We start from the raw sequence: 22,626 nt of genomic DNA, 5'->3' as shown, positions 1-22,626 counted from the left end.
GTCTCATGTTGTAGAGGATCATAGAGGCTTTCAGATACATTTGCTTGTTGCATGTATATTTACATAGTTCTACAAATATGAGGTATGAAAGAGAGAACAGGCATACTTTCTTGGGTTGGGATACATTTAACCTCACTGTCCACATGGATCCTAATCCCCCCCTGACCCCGCAATACAGCCAAAATTACTCAGCCCACCTATCTCAAGATTGTTTCTCTGGATCCAGCTGGGATTTCTTATCCACCAAAGATTTCATTCTGCTCTTTTCCTGTATTCTCTTAACAACAATTACCAATGTTCGTGGTATTCACTACCAGATCATAGATAATTGCGTTATGTATTAAGGATTAAAATCCATACTGAAGTGTATTAAGCTGGATCACAATGGTTATTTCTCTCTTTATTAGCAGATATAACAATTGTGTATTGGAAGAACGATAGCTCACTTCCTTTCCAACAAAATCATCCTTAAAAAACAACAACCCTGTGATTTACTGGCTGGATTCAGGCAACATATTGGATCGTCATTTGTTTTAACCATGGTTTGTGAAATAAGTCACCGCATGGGTTTGCACAGAACACTAAACCATGCATTAGTTAGATTCTTCTGTCCAGTCTGCAGAGGCAGTGGCATTGAGCTAAAAACTAGTTTTTGAAGGCCAACCTTTTCCCAATTTGCTGGAAAGACACTTGTGACAGAAACAGATGAGTTTGTGGCTGACAGGTTAAATATATGCTTATCAAAACCCCAACTAAGCAGCCACCGGTATAGAAAGCTCTAAACATCTGCCTGAAAAGGAAGGCAGCAATTGCTGAGGTAAACACTGCCGACAGAAAGATAGATGGGAAAGAGGACATGCAGCAGAGCTGAGCCAATGCAGATCTGAGGGAGGCGGAGAGGGATGAATGGACAATGTATTGTGCTTCAAAAAAGGGTAACATATGAAGTTGCCCAATGGGTCATGGTTTGACCTCTGGGAAATTAAAGATGTAAATCCTGCAAGATCTTTAATTCAATACAATCCACCCGCTGTTTACTAACCAGGTGCATGCATTGCATAATGATTAGCTTTGGCTTGCTCTGAGGTTGCAGGTGGTACGGCAAGCTTATACAACTTCTGATGCCTGAAGTGCAAGAGCAGGTGAATTCAATCACAATCTTGTTGGATAACTCCCAGGTTTTTGCAATCCTAGGGGCCAGACTGCACAATGGGCTCATTCAGTACTGTGAATCAAGCAAAGGTCTGGCTGGGGAAATCAGAAAAGAGCATATCGGTTTCCTGAAATACCGTTTATGATTCTGAATAGTTGTTTTTACAATATTCCTCAAGGGAATAAGAAACCTTGTTGCTGTGAGGCAGCCGCAGGGTCCTGGAAGCTTGAGAATAGGATTAGCGCATAACACTACAACAACACACATAAGGCTCAGTAGCTAAAAATATAGTAATTTGCCGCTTATAGCCCAGGGATGCCAGTCCTGATCTGATGTTTAAAACAGAACAAAATCTATTTGCAATGCTTGTTTTAATTTTCACACGCTTATTAAACAAGTCATCAGAAGAGACTTGCCCAACAAGCTGACTTTATGATGGGAGTATAATATGGAAGCAAGGTGCTTTTTTTATAGGCAAACAAACATACAATACATAATCGATCATTCAGTGTATCATCTGAGTACATTTTTTGTGTCTTCTTACTCCTCCAATATTTATCATTTCTTAATATTATCATTTCATTTATTGTAACATTTCTCCCACATTTCTTTCTTTACTATTAATACATTTATCTATTTTCTTTCTCCTCTTTCTTCTTCACTTATTTCATTACAACATTGCCCTATATATATCTCTTCTCTAACCAATGGTAAAATTGCCTCCATATCTTAAAGTATTCCGATTCCTCTCTTTCTTTAATTGTCAAAGTCAATCTATTCATTTCTGCACAATCCAACATTTTCTTAATTACTTCTCCCTCTGTAGGGATTTTCTCTGGGAAGCAAGGCTTTTTGAGATCATATTTTACCACACGGGCGTCAAACTTGTGGTGTCCCGTTGCCATCATGTGACTTTTCACAACGTTTCTCCCATTTGTGGAGCTGGGGGGGGGCGTGGCCTGAAAGTGACAGATCTGGCCCGCGGGCCACCAGTTTGACACCCGTTTTACCAATTGCATTTTATTACAGCAACTTGGAACAGCTGGTAGAGATGCAATCCAGTCCCCCCTCCCTCCCACTACTGCTATGTCCTACTACTTTCCTCCTCTCTCCTAGAAACTCAAAAGCAGTGTTGGGATCTAACCTTTTCCGATTTTACTCCGAGTTGCACATTCCTCTTTACTAGCCTTGATGAAGGAATCACGGCAGAATTCCAGTTTATGGGGAAGGAATTCTGGAAACAAAGCTTTGCAATTGGCTTTAAAAAGCCACCGTCTTGAAATTTATAGACTACAAAGCCATAATGGCACATATCAGAAGGGTACCATATACCAGACCTGTTCCAAAAACTAAACTTAGCAACCCACTGAAAAAAAAAACCTGGGACAGAAAAACATGGATATCAGGAAAAGAAGCAAGTACAGCATAGCTACTAATTATTCACATTTCCATCTTGGCCCAACATGTGCTTCCTGAGATTATAAAGCCAATCATTCATTTAGGCTTCTGCTACAAAAGTAGAACTTTTTTCTTTCCCATGTGTTTCCATTAGTCTCTGTTCACACAAAATACTAAATCAGGTTCGTGACAGTCTCGGCATGTGCTGAATATAGAAACCTGATCATTTCCATATTGGGAGGCCATTTTACGTGCCTGGTATCCAATATTAATTATGGGGTAATGTCCACTCTGTGCCGATGACACAGTCATCTGCAGCAGAAAAAATAGATTAATTTGCTGGCTTTGTTTTCTGGCTTCCATAATGGAGATAAGAACATTGCAAAACTGATAGTATGTTTTAGCTATTTTCCTTACCTCTTCTACACAGAGATGTAGGAACACGTATGTGTAACACAGCAGAAAAGGATGGGGAGAGGTGAAAACTTCCCCTATCTCATGGGTGTCAAACACGCTCCATCACGTTGCCGTCACGTGACGTTTTGCAACGTTTTCCCCATTCTTGGAGCTGGGGTGGGCGTGACACCTGGGTGATGCATCCAGCCCACGGGCTGCCAGTTTGACATCCTTGCCCTATCCTGTCCCTGATAGCTTTGATTGGGAGAAAGAAAGAACTTTGAAGGTGCCTGGGATTAATAGCCAAACTGGCTGCTCTTGGTATAATTGAAGTAGCCCACCTCACCAAATAACATCTGTAAGATCCGTCAGGTAGATCTCACTTGGCCTCTGGTTGGGGGAGGTTCAAAGATTGCGGTTGCCACTGCATGATTGAAGCCCTACTCTTTGTCATATGTGTCATTTCATATTAAAAAAAAGTGAGGGAGAATGAGGTCTTGATCTCATGGCTACGGCCAGCAGCTTGATGATTTGATCTCCACCACAGTGGCATCCTAGCCACTATTCCTTAGTGGTGCAAACCACTATAAATTCAGGTGAGTGGTGACCAAAGGATCACTAGTGCCCCCATGCACCTGCCATTGACTTCTCTCTGGCTCTCTCTGTAACTTTCTTTTGTTTTGTCCCAAAGGTGCTTTTTCAAAAGGCAATTGGACTTTGGTTTTCCTTGAAGATGCTTTGCTTCTCACCCAAGAAGCTTCTTCAGTTCTTCAGAAGCAGCTTGGATGAGAAGCAAAACATCTTCAAGGAAAAACAAAGTCCAGTTGCCTTTTGAAAAAGCACCTTTGGGACAACCATGACCTGGACGACTGAGAATCTTCATAGACATTTCTTTTCCTTTGCTCTTTTTCTCATCCTATTTTTTTTAGTGCCTGCCATCTCACTACCCATCCTTCTTGCTATCACTCTATTTCCCCTCACTGTCTTTTTCTGCCATCATCTTTCCCTCACTTTCTCCCTCCTCTCTCCTTACTTTCCCTCTGTTGCTTCTGAGAAAGAAGTTAGAAGTCTAAGCTGATTCCCTCATAGTCAAGATGAGAGTAGGAGGCAGTCACATGGCCATACATTGCCTATCCCTGCTTCAAGGAGAAATTAAATGAGTAAGATTTATGAGAGCCAATAATTGGGTCATGGCATGGCTCTTTAAGGAAGAAAGCATTCCTATCAACCTAAGCAGAAATGTTATTTATGGAATGAGAGAAGGAGCCAAGTATCAAAGGGCATGTTTTGATATAGGACAATGAAGGGAAATTGTGAGTTATACTAATAGAAAAAATTGTTTTCTCAAGCCTCTCGAGAGCCCTAATTTCTCAGAATCTGATTCAGTGCTAATACAGTATCCCTCCAACGCACCCATACTTTACAGTTGCAAAATTTAGTGATCTAATTAGACCAACCCATTAAAAGAGGAAGATATTGACTGATGTCACAGAAGCGACTTGGATTTTCCCTCAACCCCATAGGAACATCGCCAGCAAATGCACCAGGGAAAGGCATTTTAGGGTTTGCTTTCTTTTTAAAATACTTTAGTCTGTTTGATAGGCCACTATTTCTATCACTCGTAAGCTGCTTTGAAAGGGTTGTTGGCCTAAAAAAACTGGATATAAATGATTGTGTAATGATTTTGTAATATGGAGCAGGAATATGATAGGATTAAAAAAAAATGCCTCTGGCTGACCGTGCAGCAACAGATTATATTCAGACACATAATTTTTGTGTTGTTTTCTTTTAAAAAATATATGAATTTTTGAGGTGACTGATACTGGGTTTGAAAAAGCAATAGTTCTGTCCCCTAGGGGGAAAACTGACCTGTTTCATTCCCTGCTCAGTTCAAATCATGAAACAAAGTACATCTCCCTCTTTCAGAAGAAGTGTGTGTGTATATACAATGTCCTTAATCTTTAATCAACCAAATCCAGTTAGATTTATTTAATTGGGTGACAGCTTTCCAGCCAACAACCCAAAGGGATAATTAGAACTAAAAACCTATTATAAAGTAACCTAAAGGAAGAGCTTGCATTCTGTCAGAGTACAAAACCATTTTAAGCTGGGAATTTTAACCACATTCCAAGAACGAAGCTATGCGATATTGCTTGCATGATGTAGCTTGAAGCCAAAAGAAGCTGCACTATACATTACATTTAAAACTGCCCATGTGTTAAAAATTAGGGCAGGAATTGCTGAAAGTCTTCAGTATGGCACCAACTCAAGTCATGTTGACCTGTGTTCTCACAATTGTTTACCACTTGGTTAATTGAAGAGTTAGGGATTTGGTTACATATCATACTTGGAGGATAGATAGGTAGGTAGGTAGGTAGGTAGGTAGGTAGGTAGGTAGGTAGGTAGGTAGATAGATAGATAGATAGATAGATAGATAGATAGATAGATAGATAGATAGATAGATAAAAAAATCAGGATCAATACATTGAGCAAACCCTGCTGTTAAAATTGGGTGTCTAAACAAATCTGAAAACAAACCAACCATGCATAAACCATTCATGGTTTAGCAAACTAAGCTAATTATACAATAGTTTCTCAATAAATCTTGCTTAAACCAATCATAGATTCACACAATATGTGGCTCCAGTGTATACTGCTTACTGTTCAGGCCAGTTTGTTGGAGCACATTCTTCAGTTATAGCCTAGCCTATATGTGCTACTTTGTACATATTATTGTATCTTTGATTTTTGAGAACCTCCAAAGTGCCAAGTTCTTGACATGCTTCCTTACTGACCACTGATCCCTAAGTCTGTTCAATATATTCAACTTTTTGATTCTACCTTCTCTACCTAAGAAGATACCCATGGACCCAAAATGATAACCATTTCAGATCCCGAATAATTCTGAGGACTAAATGATAATCATCTCCCATGTCTCATGTTTTTTGTCATGATGACAGACAAGAAACTAAGGCCAATTTTTTTTTATTATGAGGATAAGCCAAAGAGGGATTACTTTATTAACCCACACAGAATCCACTGGACCAGCATTTCCCAGTGTATCATGTTATCAGATCATAGAGCAGAACATCTCCAGCCAAAAAAGGCCAGTCATGCTGGCTGAGAATAAATAGAATTTATTCTCAGTATCTTATGCAGACCATCTAGAAGCCAGCAGATTGGGAAAATGCCTACAGTACAACTCCTACAAAGGCTTCAAAGGATCTTTGAAAAGAAGTCCAAAGTCAAGCATCCCTCTGCCCCACTTTTGAAAAGGCAACTGAATGATTATAGAAGGTACGGAGTCATTCATTTAATCTTCTTATTGGTAGAAAAAGAAACAGAGACCTTCTCAGATCAGATATGGAATGGCGCTCATTTATTTCTTCATTGTAATCTTAAGGGGAACAGGGGTAAAGAGAGGGAGGGATGCAGTAACCAATGACTGTGCAGTTAAAATGTCCACAAGTGGCATTCTCCAGATTCTCTTCCTTAGGTCAACCAGCTTTTTTTCCCCCTAATGAAAAGACTCCGCTCTCAGTGCGTGCAATGGGAAGTGAAATTCATTTTGTGAAGAAAATAAATAAATGAATAAATAAATAAAACAGTAAGACTAATTAAAAAAATAAGTTGGCAGTGGATTAAGCTAACAACTCGCAGAGTTAGTAAGAACCTCAAAGCCCCACGTCGTCCCAAAATTCCATTCAAGTGAAACAGTGAAGTAGTAGCATCAGGGACCAAAGTCATAAGAGAAAATCCTGTGGCTGGCTGCGAAGACCCTCCCATGCCATTCTCGTGCAAAAACGGTCTTTAAATTATTTTTTTTCACTGATTTTTGGCTCTTAGGGAGGCATGGATCCCCCCCCCACCGAGATGGCTTCATTGGTGTTCCGAAGAGACTCCTGCACCAAACATCTCTTGAGAAGCATAGGTCATATAGAGGAAGCCATCTTCATCCTTGTTGTCATTGTAGATCTCCAAAATAGTCAGACTAGGACAGGGTAAGGTTTGATTGTTCACGAGTAAATAGAAGGCTTGTGTAGCTGTGAGGGACAGCCGGGTTCTGGAGAAGAAGAAAAAGAAAAGACGTCAAGGCAAAAATCAGAAGAAAGAAAAGGAATGGGCTACTGGCTAGATTTGATCCACCTATTTCTTGTACAGTTCCCTGATACACAAATCAATAAAATCACAGTATGAGAAAGACAACCTCAAACCAACATAGCAAAAACACAATAAGAGAAAAAGCAATAACAGCAATGAATGTAATTTAAGAATCCCAATCATCAGTAGCAGTTAAGCGGTCTAAAAACACTGAAGTGGATTTAAAAAAAAAATCCGTCAAAATAAAGAGGCTTCCACCTGCCTCTGAAAGGACTGCAGCATGTAAGGGACTGTACACATTTCAAAACTGCTTCAGAAGAAAGCCTTTTGGATCTTGTGTAGAGGCCGCACCTCTATTATTCATGAAAACCCCACTTGCTTTTTTTTTTCATGCACAAGCCTAAAAAAAACACAATGCAGCTACTTTTATGAGTTCCATAATTATTTGCTCCATTAAGCAGCAGCAGCTTTTCAGCCCTCTTGCACGCAAGCTTGAAAAAGGACATGGATGTCTAAACGAAGAGGCTAAATGACTAAAAGAGATGCTTTGCTCACATGAGGCCCGAAGCAGTCATTCTAAACCCTTTTTGAAATTGGGGGGGGGGGAAGATATCCCATTACCATATGCCCCGGATGAGGAAAGGCAGCACTCCACCAATCAGTTTGGGGTTGCATGAATTCCCACTCCTAATAGTTTTACCCCAGCAATGCCAAGATTGAATACCACAGTGCGCTCACACCTGGAGAATAAGTTTTTAGTCTCAAGAAAAGGGTTTTCTAGAAAATCAAGACGAGTTCATCCTTGTCATGTTAAGTCCCCTCAAATCTGTAGGAAAGTATGCAGAACCTGGATGAGACCATTACTAGGTCATCTTGGCCCTGCCCACTAGTATTTTTGCAAGAACATGGGCTGACATCTCCCCTGATGAACTGCTTCTCCATAGAGACACTTCCCAATTGTACATCTCCACCCTGAACCACCCCAATGAAGCCGTCGATGTGATGACTCAGTGTCTTGAGGCCGTTCGTGTCTGGATGGGGACGAACAGGCTCCGACTCAACCCATCCAAGACGGAGTGGCTGTGGATGCCGGCGTCCCGGCACAGTCAGCTTACTCCATCGCTGACTGTGGGGGGCAAATCGTTAGCCCCCAGGGAATCGGTGTGCAATTTAGGCATTCTCCTGGATGCACAGCTGTCTTTAGAAGATCATTTGACAGCCGTCGCCAGGGGAGCTTTTCATCAGGTTCGCCTGATTCACCAATTGCGCCCTTTCCTGGACCGGGACGCATTATACACGGTCACTCATGCCCTCGTAACTTCCTGGAGGCTCCAACTGGTGCAGAATGCGGCCGCGCGGGGGATTGAGGGAGCTCCTCGTAGCTCCCATGTAATACCTCTCCTGCGTAGGCTGCATTGGTTGCCGGTGGTCTTCCGGGTGCGCTTCAAGGTGTTGGTTATCATCTTTAAAGCGCTCCATGGCATTGGACCAGGATATTTATAGGACCGCCTGCTGCCGACAGTTACCTCCCATTGTCCGATACGTCCAGTGCGCGCCCACAGGGAGGGTCTTCTTAGGGTGTCGTCGGCTAGTCAATGTCGGCTGGCAGCCCCCAGGGGAAGGGCGTTCTCTGTGGGGGCCCCGGCTTTATGGAATGAGCTGCTGGTGGGACTCCGTCTCCTCCCTGATCTCCGGACCTTTAAACGCGAGCTCAAGACTTTCTTTTTTCACCAAGCGGGGCTGGCCTGATTGATTTTAGTATGGGGATTTTAGTGGGTTTTTTATAGGGTTTTACCTAGGTTTTAGTTTTGATAAATTTTAGCTAATATTTTAAGGTTACAGCGATTGAATCAGTTTTTTAAATTTGATAGTGTATTTTAAATTTTTTGGGATTCTTGTCGTTTTATTGGCTGTACACTGCCCTGAGTCTTCGGAGAAGGGCAGTATAAAAATATGAATAAATAAATAAATAAATAAATATTCAGTTGAGTTGAATAATTAGCAGGCATGCAAAGCTTGCCCTATGTCAATAAATGGTTTGTCAGGGTTTCAAGTAACACCTCTAACGAAAGAAAACTCCAAGGCTTGAGTTTCCTCAAAGTTCCATTTTATTAGAGATGTCATATTGGCACATCTGGGAAAACATGAATCTGAAAGTTTCCAGGTTTTCCTCACCCCAAAAGAAAGTTCAAGTCCCTGCCCAGCACCCACATGTCCATCACATGATCCAATCAGGCACTGTCTAAAGCTGGAGATGCCCCCCAGTCCTTCATCACAGCTGCAGGACAAGGTGGCCTTGACTCTCTTGAGAAAAGAATATTATTTTGACTACATATTACCCATACTCTATATCCTCTCCCCCATTTTCCCACACTAGAAAATGTGGCAGGCCTGAAGGCCCAATGTAAAAGATGGCTTCCAGGTCTGACATGGCTCTTATTTGGTAATTGGGAACAGCATAAGGAAGCAGAGAGAGGTTTTGAGATTCATATTATCGAGATACATTTTTTTTTACTTAAGACATCTTGTTTCTAGAATCGCACACTCGTTTCAATGGGGCTTTTTGTCAGATGGAAAACACTGAATTTTCTTTTAGAAAGGGTGCAAGTTTAAAGAATGTCTATGGCAGTGGTGTCAAACTCATGGCCTGGATGTGTCGCGTGCTGGCCCCGCCCAATTTAGCAAAGGGGGGAAAAAGTCCCGATAGGTCACGTGACGCCACCGTGATGCTGCAAGTTTGACACCCGTGCTCTATGGAGATTCTCAGCCATCCACGTTATGGTTTTCAACCAAAGGAGTTTTTCCAAAAGGCAACTGGACTTTGTTTTTTCTTGAAGAAATTTCGCTTTTCATCCAGGAAACTTCTTACTAAGGAAGCTTCTTGGATGAGGAGCAAAACATCTTCAAGAAAAACAAAGTCCAGTTGCCTTTTGGAAAAGCACCTTTGGGACAAAGAACTCAGAAGCACTGCAAAGTCCATAGACAGTTTCTGCTAATATCGATGATCTGTACTGGAGTAAGAACCAGTAGATAAGGTGGCTCTAATGTCAATAAGTAAAACCAACTCCCTTTCCTTAGAAAGATAAAGGATATAAACAGGATATCTTATACATAACGTTGTTTGGTTGAGAACCTTAGAATGAAAGGCAATATTCTTCCCATGGCCCAATTCCAGTCCCCATCTACCTCAGAGTGAAAAGAAACTGGGACAGGGATATATCTGGAGAAACCAAATACTTGATCCGATCCAACTGGGGAAGAGTCTTCTCCTTCCTGTAACGTTCCACTACCACCTGTGGGCAGAGGAATTATTTAATTACCAAGATGCTATAATTCACCTCCAATTACAAGCGTTGTTTTTTTTTTGAAGGGGCAGGTTGGAAGTCCTATTACTGGGTAAGCTGACAGGTCTGTGCAAGCCACTGGAAAAAAAATGGACATCTGGAGCTTTGCAGAAATTACGCCAAGTTCAGCAGAGAAATGGTTGGGACAAGTTCAGTAGAAAGATAAATGTAAGTGCAATTCAGGATTAAGGCCTATTGCTCCTAGAATGGCTTCATAGATGAGATCTTTTATTTTCAACGGCTTTGGGTGACAACAAGAAGCTCTATTTGAGCAATAGACCTTAAGTACTGTTTATAACTGTAGCTGAGGGCAGAGCTTCTGGTATGTCAGCAGAGCTGTGGAGGTACAAATCTCTGCCTTGGTCTTGGAAAGCTAAAATTGGTTTCCATTGATCCACCAACCAGCAGAGTGCTGACATGATATTTGTACACTTTTGACAAATAGTAAATCTTAAATCACATCTGCCTCGCATGTGACACCAACATATAATGGTTTCTTCAGCTTGGCATGTCATGCAAACCTTGCCGCAAAATCATAGATTAGCACAACATGCAAATGTCATAGCAGCTGATGCTTATAACAATCCTATAAAATAGATTGGGACATATTTAATTGTCACCTTATGTGCAATGATTGGAAATGTGATAGCTTGGTAGGTTTTTAGATAGCCAGGTCACCATTAGGATAAGACCTCGCATTTGATGACGTATACTGAAAAACAGCTTTCAGCAGGTGTGGCTTATGCAACATGTAACATTTGCTGACATTACCTTCTCTATAAATTTTAAAGAAGTAAAAACTCTTTCCTTCTTTATATCCAGCCATCCAATATTCCAGGTGTGACTCCTAAATTCCCATAGGACTGAAGCTTTGACAGCTTATTTCATACACCGCATGAAATCATGCTAGATTGGTTTTAGCTTATAAATTGTTATCTTAGTATAATACAGCAACCCAAATCATCTCTAAGTTAGTAGTCAATAAATTATAGTTAAAGACTTAATGTCTTAACATAGAGACAAAATTGGAATCAGAACTGGAACTTCTTGATCCCAACTAAGTCTTAGTTAGTACTTTACCATGTAGGAGAAACCCTATATTTACTTGAAGATTCTATGCAATGCAGAAAAGCAACTAAGATAGATTCCAGCATTTGAAGAACTTAGGTTAAGATGCATGGATTAGGGTAGGCAGATTCAAATCAAGGATTAGTTGATTTGAATACAGAATATCCTCTGGTCCCCCACCATAGGAACAAAAATGTGAGAACCTTTTCTCCTCTTTCATTATTTTCATTGTCACATTTCCAGAAGTTGAAATGGACTTTAAAACTGAATCATGTAACAATCATTGTACTATAGTGCTAAAATTATAGGAGGAAAGCTGAGCTTATTCCATGGTAGCAAAAAATAGGATTCTGGTAGCTTTTACCAAGTGCTCTTAAAAGATATAAGCATTCATGGATCGCAGCTCACCATCAGATGCAAAGAATGGCTCAACTAACGTAGGATTCTCATTGTAGTTTATTTGATAAAGTTATCAAAGTATCAAAGTTAAACTATGAAGTGGCCTATCATGTGAGCACAAAGAGTCTTTCAATTTCATTCCAAGTCATTCCATCCACCAGCATGATTCCATTTAAATGCCACAAAGATCATTGTGGAAAGCTGGTCAAAATCCCTATGCTTGGGACTCCTGATTTATAATTTTTCTAAAAAAATATTTGGGTTTTGTTTGCAAAGGCCCAGCAATATAGGGTTACTGGATGCTAAGTTTCAAATACAGCAAGAAACCTCAGGTTATTTTTCAATGTCTTTCATTCCTTTTGAGGACTAATCTTGTGGCATTTGAAACAGTGAAATTAGGAACAGATGGCAGGCATCCTGTTTCTCATGTTAAAATGACTGCCAAAATCATGGTTTTTCCTTTCATTGCTCTTGCATTTTATTATTCATCTAGAAGGCATGTTTTAGGAAGTTTGTTGATAAATAGACAGGGCAGGAAGTTCTCAATGCTGACTGAACCAAGTCAAGTCTATTCTGCAGTTTCCAAGCAAAATGTTGGGAGCATAGAAGCAAATTCTGAGTCCTTCCACTTCCCCAAGCCACACTAATCTAGCTAGTTTGTAGTTTATCATGGTGGGAGAATGTTAAGCTGATGTGAACCAAAAAGTAAAATACCAAACTGACAAAAAAGCCAAGATTTGGGCTGTCGGGCCTCATCATTATTGTTGAATATGTCAGAAGACAATTGGATAAACAGGAAAAGTTCTTGTATAAAACTGAAATTTCTCCACAAAATAGAAGTTCATTCTCCAATTACTTATATCTTTAGTTAATTTTGTTTCATTTACTGAGCTCTTGGAAGTTACAGCGAAAGCTGAGTTATTCTATCAAAAGGGGAAAAAGGAATTTTGCTTACTGGAATTTTGTTGGGATACTTCCCCCGAATTTCTGTTGTCTCATTTATCCGAGTTGCTAAAAAACAAAACAAAACTCAGACATACATATTCACATAGTAGCTATAATAATTTAGGAAGATTCAACCCATAATATTTATTCTGTCCCAATTTACTTCAGAAGTTATCAGGATCCTTATCTGCATAAACCAAGTTGTTCCACCAAAATAGAGATGTTGAAATCACTAACTTTTACCATGTTTTAGCCTAAGAAACAAGTTATTTTTAAAGTGTAGAGTGGTAAAACTGGAAGAAAAAAACCACATAAAAATATGCAACTGTGGCCCTATAGATGCTACAACTCCCATCGTCTCACTATGTTAAGAAATGATTTCATATACTAGCTGGCACTATTCTCCACCTCTCTCTGATGGGTCAGGTACCCCATTTTCTTCAACAAGATTCTTGTATGCTATTTCCAACAGCTTCCTTAAAGTCATTTGGAAGGCCAACTGTCAGGAAATGTTTCCCTTGGTTAATTCTTGCATTCTATGCAGCTCCTATGAATTAGCAGGTAGAACAAAGAGGTTCAAATGTTTTACACCTCATAGGGCTTTCTGGATCAATCGTCATGTTGCAACCTAATCTAATTTGCAAGGTTCATGTAAAGAAAATAAATAGAAGAACAGTGAGCATTTGGGTGAAGGAAAAGCAGAACTGAAATGTTAAACAGATCTAACAGCCCCATTTAGGAAAGAGAATCCAAAAAATACAATGTTACTGTAAATGGATGAGTAGATTAGAAGAAAGCAGGAAAATGAAAGAAAATTAGGGGTTTCCATGACAGCCTGTTTTATATAATCCTGGTCTCCCTTTGAAGCAAGTCCTCTTACCAAAACTTTTCCTCTCCTTGAAGGGACGGTTTTCACACTGGTATCTTTGCATCTTCAGCATGTTGTAAAAGGTATTTCTCCTGCCAGATCGTGCAATTCCTGCCTCCTTAAACTCCTACCGCTGTTATTTCCATTTAATATAAGTCTAAGCAGCTCATTTATTAAGGCAAAGTTGGGGGTGGAGTTTTTTGAGGAAGTGGCAGCTGTTTGTGGGAAGGAAGAGAAATCCAACTGCAATAAAGCAACTTGGTTACAGGTGAGCTTCCAAGAACCTTACCTCGTCTGGGCCAGCCAAAAGATAAGCTCTTAAAGTGGTATGTAGGAGGAGCAAATTTCCATTTTGCCCCTTAAATCTACTGCCCAGGCATGTTACAATACATATATGAACTATGTTCTCACTGCTTCCCATCTTTCTCTCCACACAGAAACACATGCATAAGGGTGGGGAAAGTGTGGTTCTTCAGCAGTGGTTGGTTTTCAACTTTTAGTAGCCTCAACCATCTTGGCTGATGTTGATTGATGTGGAGAACAGGCTCTTAACCACCTGGATTTAGTGCTTTGGTCCTATTCTGACAAGAAAGTGGGAATTAGTTCTGTGTGAGCATGTGCAGGACTGGGTGCTAGGTTTCTGCATAGTCATGAAAGAATAAACTTCCAGTGAACTCAGCAAAGATTAGGACTTTGCAGATGTGTTTGGTTTCCATGCAGCTAAATGTGAGGTGTGCATAATCAGAAATAAATACAATTAAATTCAATAGAGCTTGCTCCTTTCTAAACCTGTTAACTCCTACAGCCTTATTAAGATTGATAAAGGCATAGTTGCAGCTTTAGGAACCATTCTTGGAAAAGTATGCAGAGCACAAGGCCAGCTGAATAGGCAGTGAGACCATTTGCACTCAGGGACTAGAACAAACTGTTCCTCCTGGAACAGTTTTGGGATTTTTTTTAGTATTTAAAAATATTTAAAAGATAAATAAACACATACACTTGATGATCCTTCCAATCAGTGGTGGGCTGCAACTAGTTTAAAAACTGGTTTTGTGAGTGCGTGCAAGCACGTGCACACAGGCTTTGCGTGCACGTGCGCCCAATGCGCTTGCACACAGAGTTCAAAATACTGCAATTTGAAGCTCAGCTGCTTACCTTCTAAGGCGCCGCCAGTAAGTAGAACAGCGGAGGTGTGGACATCAGCTGTGCCGCGTGAATCAGCTGAGCCAGAAAGAAGGAAATATAGGACAGGATAGGGAGGGGATGGGTGGGTAGGGCCAGCTGATTGTCGGAACTACCAGTTCGCCTGAACTGGTCTGAACCAACAGCAGCTTACCACTATTCCAGGGCTCCGTCAACTCCCCGACCTCTGGTCTTTTAAACGCGAGCTCAAGACTTTCCTATTCCACTGTGCGGGGCTAGCTTGAGGAAATTTTAAGAGGGGTTTTAGGACTGTTTATTTTAGTGTTAATTTTAAATTTGGCCAGTTTATAATTAGTTTTTAATATGTTTTTAAGCTTGTCTATGTACTAGTTGTTTTTTACTTGGCTGTTCACCGTCCTGAGTCCTTCGGGAGAAGGGCGGTATAAAAATCTAATTAAATAAATAAATAAATAAATAAAATTTCCAATTCTCCCTAGCTAAATGCACCGCAACTTCCAATTTTGTTGGCATTTGTTGAGATTTTCCAGGAGTGAATCTCCCACGTAGATTTGATTTGATTCAGATAATTAAAATACATGGATGAAAAGTATCTGAACTGGTCATGGATTTGGATGGATTTGGTTTGTAAAACCAATGCGTACATTTTTTGAATTAGTTTGATCGTCAAAATTCATAAACAGGTGAATATTCACACAAACCTATTTGTAACTTTCCACAGCTTGCATCAATGATAAGATCAAGTCCATATTAGGTTATTATACTGATTTGAAATCAATGGATCAATCAATTTATTAAATATTAGTATTCAAAGGAGTCAAAGAATGTGAGCAAATGAAATTAAGATCTCTTCTATGACACTTGATATTTTGTCTAATCATGCTGCCAGCTCCCAGTTCTCTATAAGCATCTGTGTCTAAATTTCCAGGATCCCAAAATGTTATAAAAATCCTATAACATTGATTGCCACGCTCATCCTATCAATTTTATGGGTTTGGGAGGATTTCAACTCTGACCCCACAGATTACTGCCCAGCATTCTTACTGGATGGAATTTTTCTTTACTTGTTGAAGAAACAAGTAATCTTGTTTCTCCCAACAATCTTGTGTAGTCAGTTAGCTGGAAGCATATTAACTTAAAAGCATAGAAGGCACTTCATTGTGTAGTAGGAATTTGAGAGTCATTCTCCTTGGGTCTAGCTGTAAATCCAAAATCTAACCCATGGTACCCAATAAAAGCCTATTTCTTAATTAAACAATTTTCCATATATTAGAAGAAACAGGTATGTTACTCCCTGTTAATGAGAATAGCTTGGGCACCCATGGGAACAAGGAATAAGAATGTCTGGTAAGCATGTATATCAGGCATCTAAAATTATATTCAAGGGAGACTTCATGTAAATTGTATTGCACAGAATTCAAGTGTTGCATTAAAGCCTATGTTGGGGAATTGGTGGTATTCCAGGTGTTCTTGAACTACAATTTTGAGTATTCCTTGCCATTGACTCTGCTGGATGAGACTGCAGAGAGTCATATGCTAAAGTGAAAATGTACATCTAGATACTTTACAGCACTCTCTACTTCTTCACACTGTTTTCACCCAGGCCTCTAGTGAGTGATTCTCTTCATTCCCAACTGGGTTTGTTATCTCTGACACTTTCATTCTCCATGCCCCACCCCCAGTTTCTTGGTTTAAAGTATTGTTAACTATTTGCAAACTGCCAAGAGTTGTTGGGAGTCAGGTGGCATATAAATTTGATTCATTATTATTAGGGGTCATATAATCAGTCAGATGTTTAGACCAGTAGTGGATTGCACTTACCTTCGCTACTGGTTCAGAACTGGGAGCATGGCGCAGAGCGTCCATGTTGACATCCGAGCAGGTGGGCAGAGCCTCCGCTGCTGCCACTACCAGTTCACCCAAACCAGATAGAACCGGCTAAATATTACTACTGATGTCACCCAAACCTTGTGTTGACTTGTTAGGTTGTTGGATCAAACATAACTTGGTCCATGGCAACAACTATTAACTTATCTGTGGTTACTGTTTTCTGGTCCTTGTCTGATCTTGAAGGATTGTTTCCATGTCATCACTTATCTTTTGCAGCTGATGTCATGATCTGGTGGCTTCCTTTTCTTTCCCCTCCCCTCCTTCCTCTGTATGTTTATCCCAACATTGTATTTCTTCTAACAAAATGTACAGGGTCAGGCAGTGTTTTCTGGAAATATATCTTTCTATCATTCAAGTTTCCAAATTACTGCCTCTTTGTAGAATTTTCTATTCTTTTTTTTTTTGCAAGAGAAAGAAAATCCCAGTAGGTAACGTGTAAATGCCATATGAATTATGAATTACTGATTATATATCCACCACTGTGACAAATTGAATTAACCGGGATGGCTTCAGTGGATATGCTTTGTCATTGTGATGGAGGCAGGAGGATTTCCCATGGCAGATTCAATGAGCAAGTTATATGTTTGAAGAAGCCCTCACCAAAATGATTGGGAAAATTTATATCAGCCTTTCCATGGCATCCCCCCCCCAAATATAATAGGGAGGCTCTTTAACTTTGCTTCCCCCACCCACACAAGGTGCTTTGTTAAATTCTCCCCATCCTACGCATGAACCTATTTGCCCATCTGGACAAATTCTTGTGAAAAAGCATAGTGAATGGCATTTCATCTGATTGCACTGCCTGAATTCAACAGATTTCTATACTTATGACAGAGAGAATTATATACTCTGAAAGTGCAAAAGACAACTTTATCAAATGAGTAATGTGTGTGTGTTTTTGTGTTTTTGGGGAGGGGCAATCCTAATTCGGGATCCTAATTCAGAACACATAGGAAATTGCATCCAGGTTTGTAAGAGTTAAGGATCCAGAGCTCTTTGCCTCACATTTTTTCTTCAATTGTTGAATTTTTGTCTAAAATAATATATCCCATTTTTTCCTATTGTGTTAATGAGGATATATATGCCTTTTAAAAAAATAGAACCAGATAAGATTTTCATCCATAAACAGAGTTGGCATCTGAGCCAGCTGTGTCTATGGAGATTCTCAGTCATCCAGGTCGTAGTTGTCTCAAAGGTGCTTTTTCAAGAAGCAACTGGACTGTCTAGAAAGTCCAGTTGCCTCTTGAAAAAGTACCTTTGGGGTGAGCCAGCTGTGACATAACTGGAGAAAAGAAAGGAAATAGCTAAGCACTAAATCAGATCAAAATTTTCCCCTTACCCAGCCAGTTATTCTCGTTTTCAGGCAGGGGCTCATCTGATCCAAAGAGGGTCAAACTTAGCTGGTGCCTTTATCTTCAAGCCCCCTTGTAAAGTAATGTTATCTTGACATTTTAATTCTGCTCCTTCCAGGCTTGTGATTTAACAAGGAAGCTGATTCCAAGTAAAGCCCATAAACCATCTGGGAAGCTCCTCATTCAGATGTGGAAGGAATAATTCACCGCTGCCGAGTAAAACAAAATTGCCTTTGAAATACAAATAATGTAAAGGTCAGTCATATGAACCAAATTTACCTTTTGTCATCCAGGATGGAATGAAAGAGTCTTGACCCAGCTTCTGAATAGGCCTGAACAAGATGGCTGCTGGAGTAACGCAAGTGCTCTTGCAGATTCAAAGTTGTGCCACTCAGCCATTTGCTCACTGAAATTTTGGCTAAGTTTGCTTGTCATAATTCCTTCACTTTCCTCTTTAAGTGATTTACTCTGTGTGATAGCAAGAGAAATAGAAGGAAAAAGACTTTGGCTTTAATAATAATGTCACAAGCAAAAAATAAAAAGAAAATTAAAGTATCGTTTATGTATTTATTGATTTTTATGACTAGTCCATTCTTGGATTAGTGACTCTGGTGAAAAATGAAAGAAACAACAATGAATATTAGAATGTTGCCTGAGAAGAAACCCAACTCAAACCACAAAAAGAATCACACCCACAAATACACTGACGTTCCAGGTCCATGCCTGAGCAACATTTTGGTCTTCAGAGTCCTACAAAATATTGGGGCGAAATAATCTCAGGGGATAGGGTAGTCCAGAGCAGGGGTCTCCAACCTTGGCAACTTAAAGATTTGTGGACTTCAATTCCCAGAGTTCTGGGAGTTGAAGTCCACAAGTCTTAAAGTTGCCAAGGTTGGAGACCCCTGGTCCAGAGGACAGGCATATTTCCTGATTCCCACCAGATATCGCTGTTTAATAGACAGGATATGGAGCATGCCTGCCTTGTCTGATTAAACAGGACCAGGCAAAAATGATCAGAGATGCTCACGCAAATATGAAAGTTACAATTAGGCATACTACCATGCCAGATAGGAAGAAGAGTTTTTCACATGTTCACCACACATAGGACTCCACTGTTTTTAAAAATGGAAGGACGGATAATTCATAGGGTTGCAAATCTGTTTCTGCCCAACTGGATGCATTTGAAGATGGACCCTAAACTTCTGAAAGGAGTGTTTCCTAGTGAATTTAATTCACCTCTCTCTTTTCTTTCTTTCCCTCTGCAGTTTTATTTTTTCTTTTACTTCATCAGACGTCTCTTTCCCTTTCTCTTCTACTTCTTTGCTATTGCTTTTTTTTGCTTCACATGAGGCCTATTTTTTTGTTGTTCATTTTTGCTGTTCCTGATGGAAGATTTGGGAGGGGGGTTAATATATGACTGTGAATAGTTTGTAGGAGGCACAGAGAAGAGTTAGTATTTGCAAATTGGGGATTGTTAATTTTAAATGGGGTTTCTTATTTTATAAGCAGACAATTTTCATCAGTATTTAATTGATGATGATTAGTTTTCCTCGCCCTGCTGTATTTGGACTAAGGCTTCTGGCAAGTGCCTCTGCATCTACACACATATAAATATGATACACGCTCACATTTATTGAGAAGAAAATTTCCCTACAGAACTGCTCAGTGTTTGTTAGCACACAGCAAGGGACCAACTGCATCCAGAAACATCAGTTCTAATCCGTCAGATCAGCAATGGCATATATTTTTGATGGGCAGCATGGTCTGCAATTGCAGTTCTAGTCATGGTGGCTGATGCTTCATTCCCTTCACGTGACAGGTAGGCCCACCTTCTGAAATCATGCCAATGTCGCTAGCAGCTCAGCCAATGACATCTTTGAAAGCATCCACATCAACAATACATCAAGGTCTGGAGGCCAGGGTAGCATCATGGACTGACATGCACATCCATTCTGACTGTTCAGCTATAGCACAACCACCACACTTAGCCACTCCCTGTACAAGCTCTGTCTTTCTCCACTTGGGACTGTGGGCCAGAGAAAGCAGCAGAATTATAGTCTCCTTTGCAGTAAACAATATTTGGCCAAAATGTCCAGGAGCAGCTGTACCACGATAGTGAGCCTAAACACTGCAACAGTGAGTCATGAGGAGGAGCCAGGTCTATGGACTCCATTCAATACCAGACAGACAGCATGGCCAAAAACTGCAGATAGGCACCATGTACTATATAGAATAACAGAGTTGAAAGGGACCTTGGAGGTCTTCTAGTCCAACCCCCTGCTCAGTCAGGAAACCCTATACCATTGCAGACAAATGGTTGTTCAGTCTCTTCTTTAACATTTCCAGCTGGAAATGGAAGTTGGATCATCCACAACTTCTGAAGGCAAGTTGTTCCACTGATTAATTGTTCTGTCAGGAAATTTCTCCTAAGTTCTAGGTTGCTTCTCTCCTTGATTAGTTTCCATACATTGCTTCTTGTCCTACCCTCAGGTGCTTTGGAAATTAACTTGATTCCCTCTTCTTTGTGGCAGCCCCTGAGTTATTGGAACACTGCTATGTGAGAGTTCTGAATAGTCCTATACATTTCCCAGGAATAGTTATGGGCATAAGTTGAACATCCCTTGAGCATGTCCTTTTCTGGACCAGGAGGCCCTTAGGGCAGTCATTTGTGCTTTTATCACAGCACATATGGATTATTGTAATATATCCCATATAGGGCTACTCTTGAAGACCATTGGACATTGGTTCAGAATGCAAACAGAGTTGCAAGTCATACAAACACAATGAAGTAACTTAAATTAACACCTGCAGAAGCTGATGAGGCCATTTTAGAAACTAGAGTGGAATAAAGAAACACCCTTCTATTACCAGTGATCCTTACAGAACGGCAAATGAAAAAGAGAGCAGCCATATTGGAATCTTTGGTCATAATGGGACATCATTGGAGCAATGGTGGGGAAAGATTATGGAAGTGCCTGATCCGTGGATGAAATGGCCCTTCAGGAGAATACCCAACCTTTGCAGGAGGGCCATACCAAGCATAGTAGTCAATCAGACGAGAGGCTGTGCCTAAATTAGAATGAAGTACATTAGGCCAATTGGTGTTAAGAGTTGAAGATAGATCAGCTGAAGACAAAACTTATTTTTGAATTGGAGCAGGAAAACACTGGAAGAGAATTGTTTTTTGGCTTAGTAGATGGAAGACAGTGCTGGCTGTTCCTACCATTAGAAGTGGTGGAAGTTCTAAAATACAGGGATATTTTAGAAGAACCTTAATTAGACAAACTTTGTTATCAAACTGGGAGAAGATAAAGAAAAACCATTTCTTGAAAATCCCAACTTTGGTATCATCTATTGAGACATTCTTGTATTCAATAACATTTAGAAAGGAACATATTGTTAGATATAATTAGATGTTAAATGGACAGGGTGAGTTAAAAGCTAAATCGGAATTAGAGGCAGAAGGTATAATAATGAATTGGTTTTCTTACTTGCAAATACAATCCAAAGATGACAAAGATGTTAAAACAGAAGGCTTTTATAATAATATAACTGCTTTTGATAAGATTTTAACAGGTTCTGATGACTATTTGATTAAGAAACTGTATGGATATTTATTGTGTCATCAGGCACCTGGATCATATGTAGTGGACATGCGTTGAAGCAAAAAGATATTGGACTAAGATACACACATGGTTGGAGAAAATGATTAAAAAACACATAGACTTTAAGCCAGAAGTCTTTCTGTTGGGAATTATTCCTGAGATAAATACTAGAGATGTAAAATATTTGATTGTGAATATTATTACTGCAGCCAGGATTGTGTTTACCAAAAATTGGAAAAATGAGAAATTATCTTTGCAAGATGAAATAATTAGGAAGATGATGGAATGTGCAGAGATGAGTAAATTGACATTTGAAATTAGAGATCAAGAAGACAAGTAATATTATAAAATATGGGATTTCTTCTATAATTGGCTAGATGGGAAAATATGTTAGAAAAATAGATATATTTATGAAAGAGATGTTCATCTTGAGATTGCTCAAGAAGATATGTAAACACCCCTTCAGCATATTGAAAGTGTTTGATGTGAATTTTTTTTTCTTTTTTTTTTTGTTAAAAATAAAATTTCTTTAAAAAAAAAAAGAAGTGGTAGAAGTTCTGTACTGGTGATGGGGCAAGCAGAAAGTGTGGATGAGTCTATGGCAGGGGTGTCAAACTTGTGTCGTCATGGCAGTGTCACGTGATGCATCCAGCCCGCAGGCCATGAGTTTGATCACGCCTAGTCTATGGTCTCCTCTGGATCCTGCAAAAGCCAAAAGACCAGTACAAAAATTACTGCTGCTTTTTGCAAGTGCTAGAAAAGACTTAAAAGGAGGCAAGTCAAGTTTCTGAGACAAATCAAAGATGCTTCACAATGATGCTTCACATAGGCCTAATCAGTTACATCTGGTCACGAATGCTTCTGACCACGACCAAATCGGGTTCCGACCAAAAAATTCACAATTTTTTTTTCCCATGGCCGGTTTCCTCTTTCACACCATTTTTTT

General features: G+C 39.9%; 1 protein-coding gene across 1 annotated transcript; it reads right to left on the bottom strand.

Moving 5' to 3' along the window:
- Positions 1–6,489: 6,489 nt before the first annotated feature.
- LOC131192419 (microtubule-associated proteins 1A/1B light chain 3C-like) lies at positions 6,490–13,788 on the bottom strand. The gene is made up of 4 exons (XM_058171564.1): positions 13,685–13,788; positions 12,815–12,870; positions 10,235–10,341; positions 6,490–7,010 (listed from the first exon to the last, which is right to left on the bottom strand). The coding sequence occupies exons 1-4, from the start codon at positions 13,743–13,745 to the stop codon at positions 6,827–6,829; spliced, it is 408 nt and encodes a 135-aa protein (XP_058027547.1). The 5' UTR covers positions 13,746–13,788; the 3' UTR covers positions 6,490–6,826.
- Between the last annotated feature and the right edge of the window lie 8,838 nt (positions 13,789–22,626).

This window comes from Ahaetulla prasina, chromosome 2 (genome assembly GCF_028640845.1).
Source record: "Ahaetulla prasina isolate Xishuangbanna chromosome 2, ASM2864084v1, whole genome shotgun sequence".
NCBI classification, from domain to species: Eukaryota; Metazoa; Chordata; class Lepidosauria; order Squamata; family Colubridae; genus Ahaetulla; species Ahaetulla prasina.
This window is presented reverse-complemented; position numbering and strand designations above follow the sequence as displayed.

Coding starts and splice junctions, on each gene's coding strand:
- LOC131192419 (XM_058171564.1), bottom strand. CDS start 13,745: ATGCTGAAGATGCAAAGATACCAGTGTGAAAACCGTCCCTTCAAGGAG. Junction 12,871..13,684: donor CAAGGAGAGGAAAAGTTTTG/GTAAGAGGACTT, acceptor TTTGTTTTTTAG/CAACTCGGATAAATGAGACA. Junction 10,342..12,814: donor AGTATCCCAACAAAATTCCA/GTAAGCAAAATT, acceptor CTCTGCCCACAG/GTGGTAGTGGAACGTTACAG.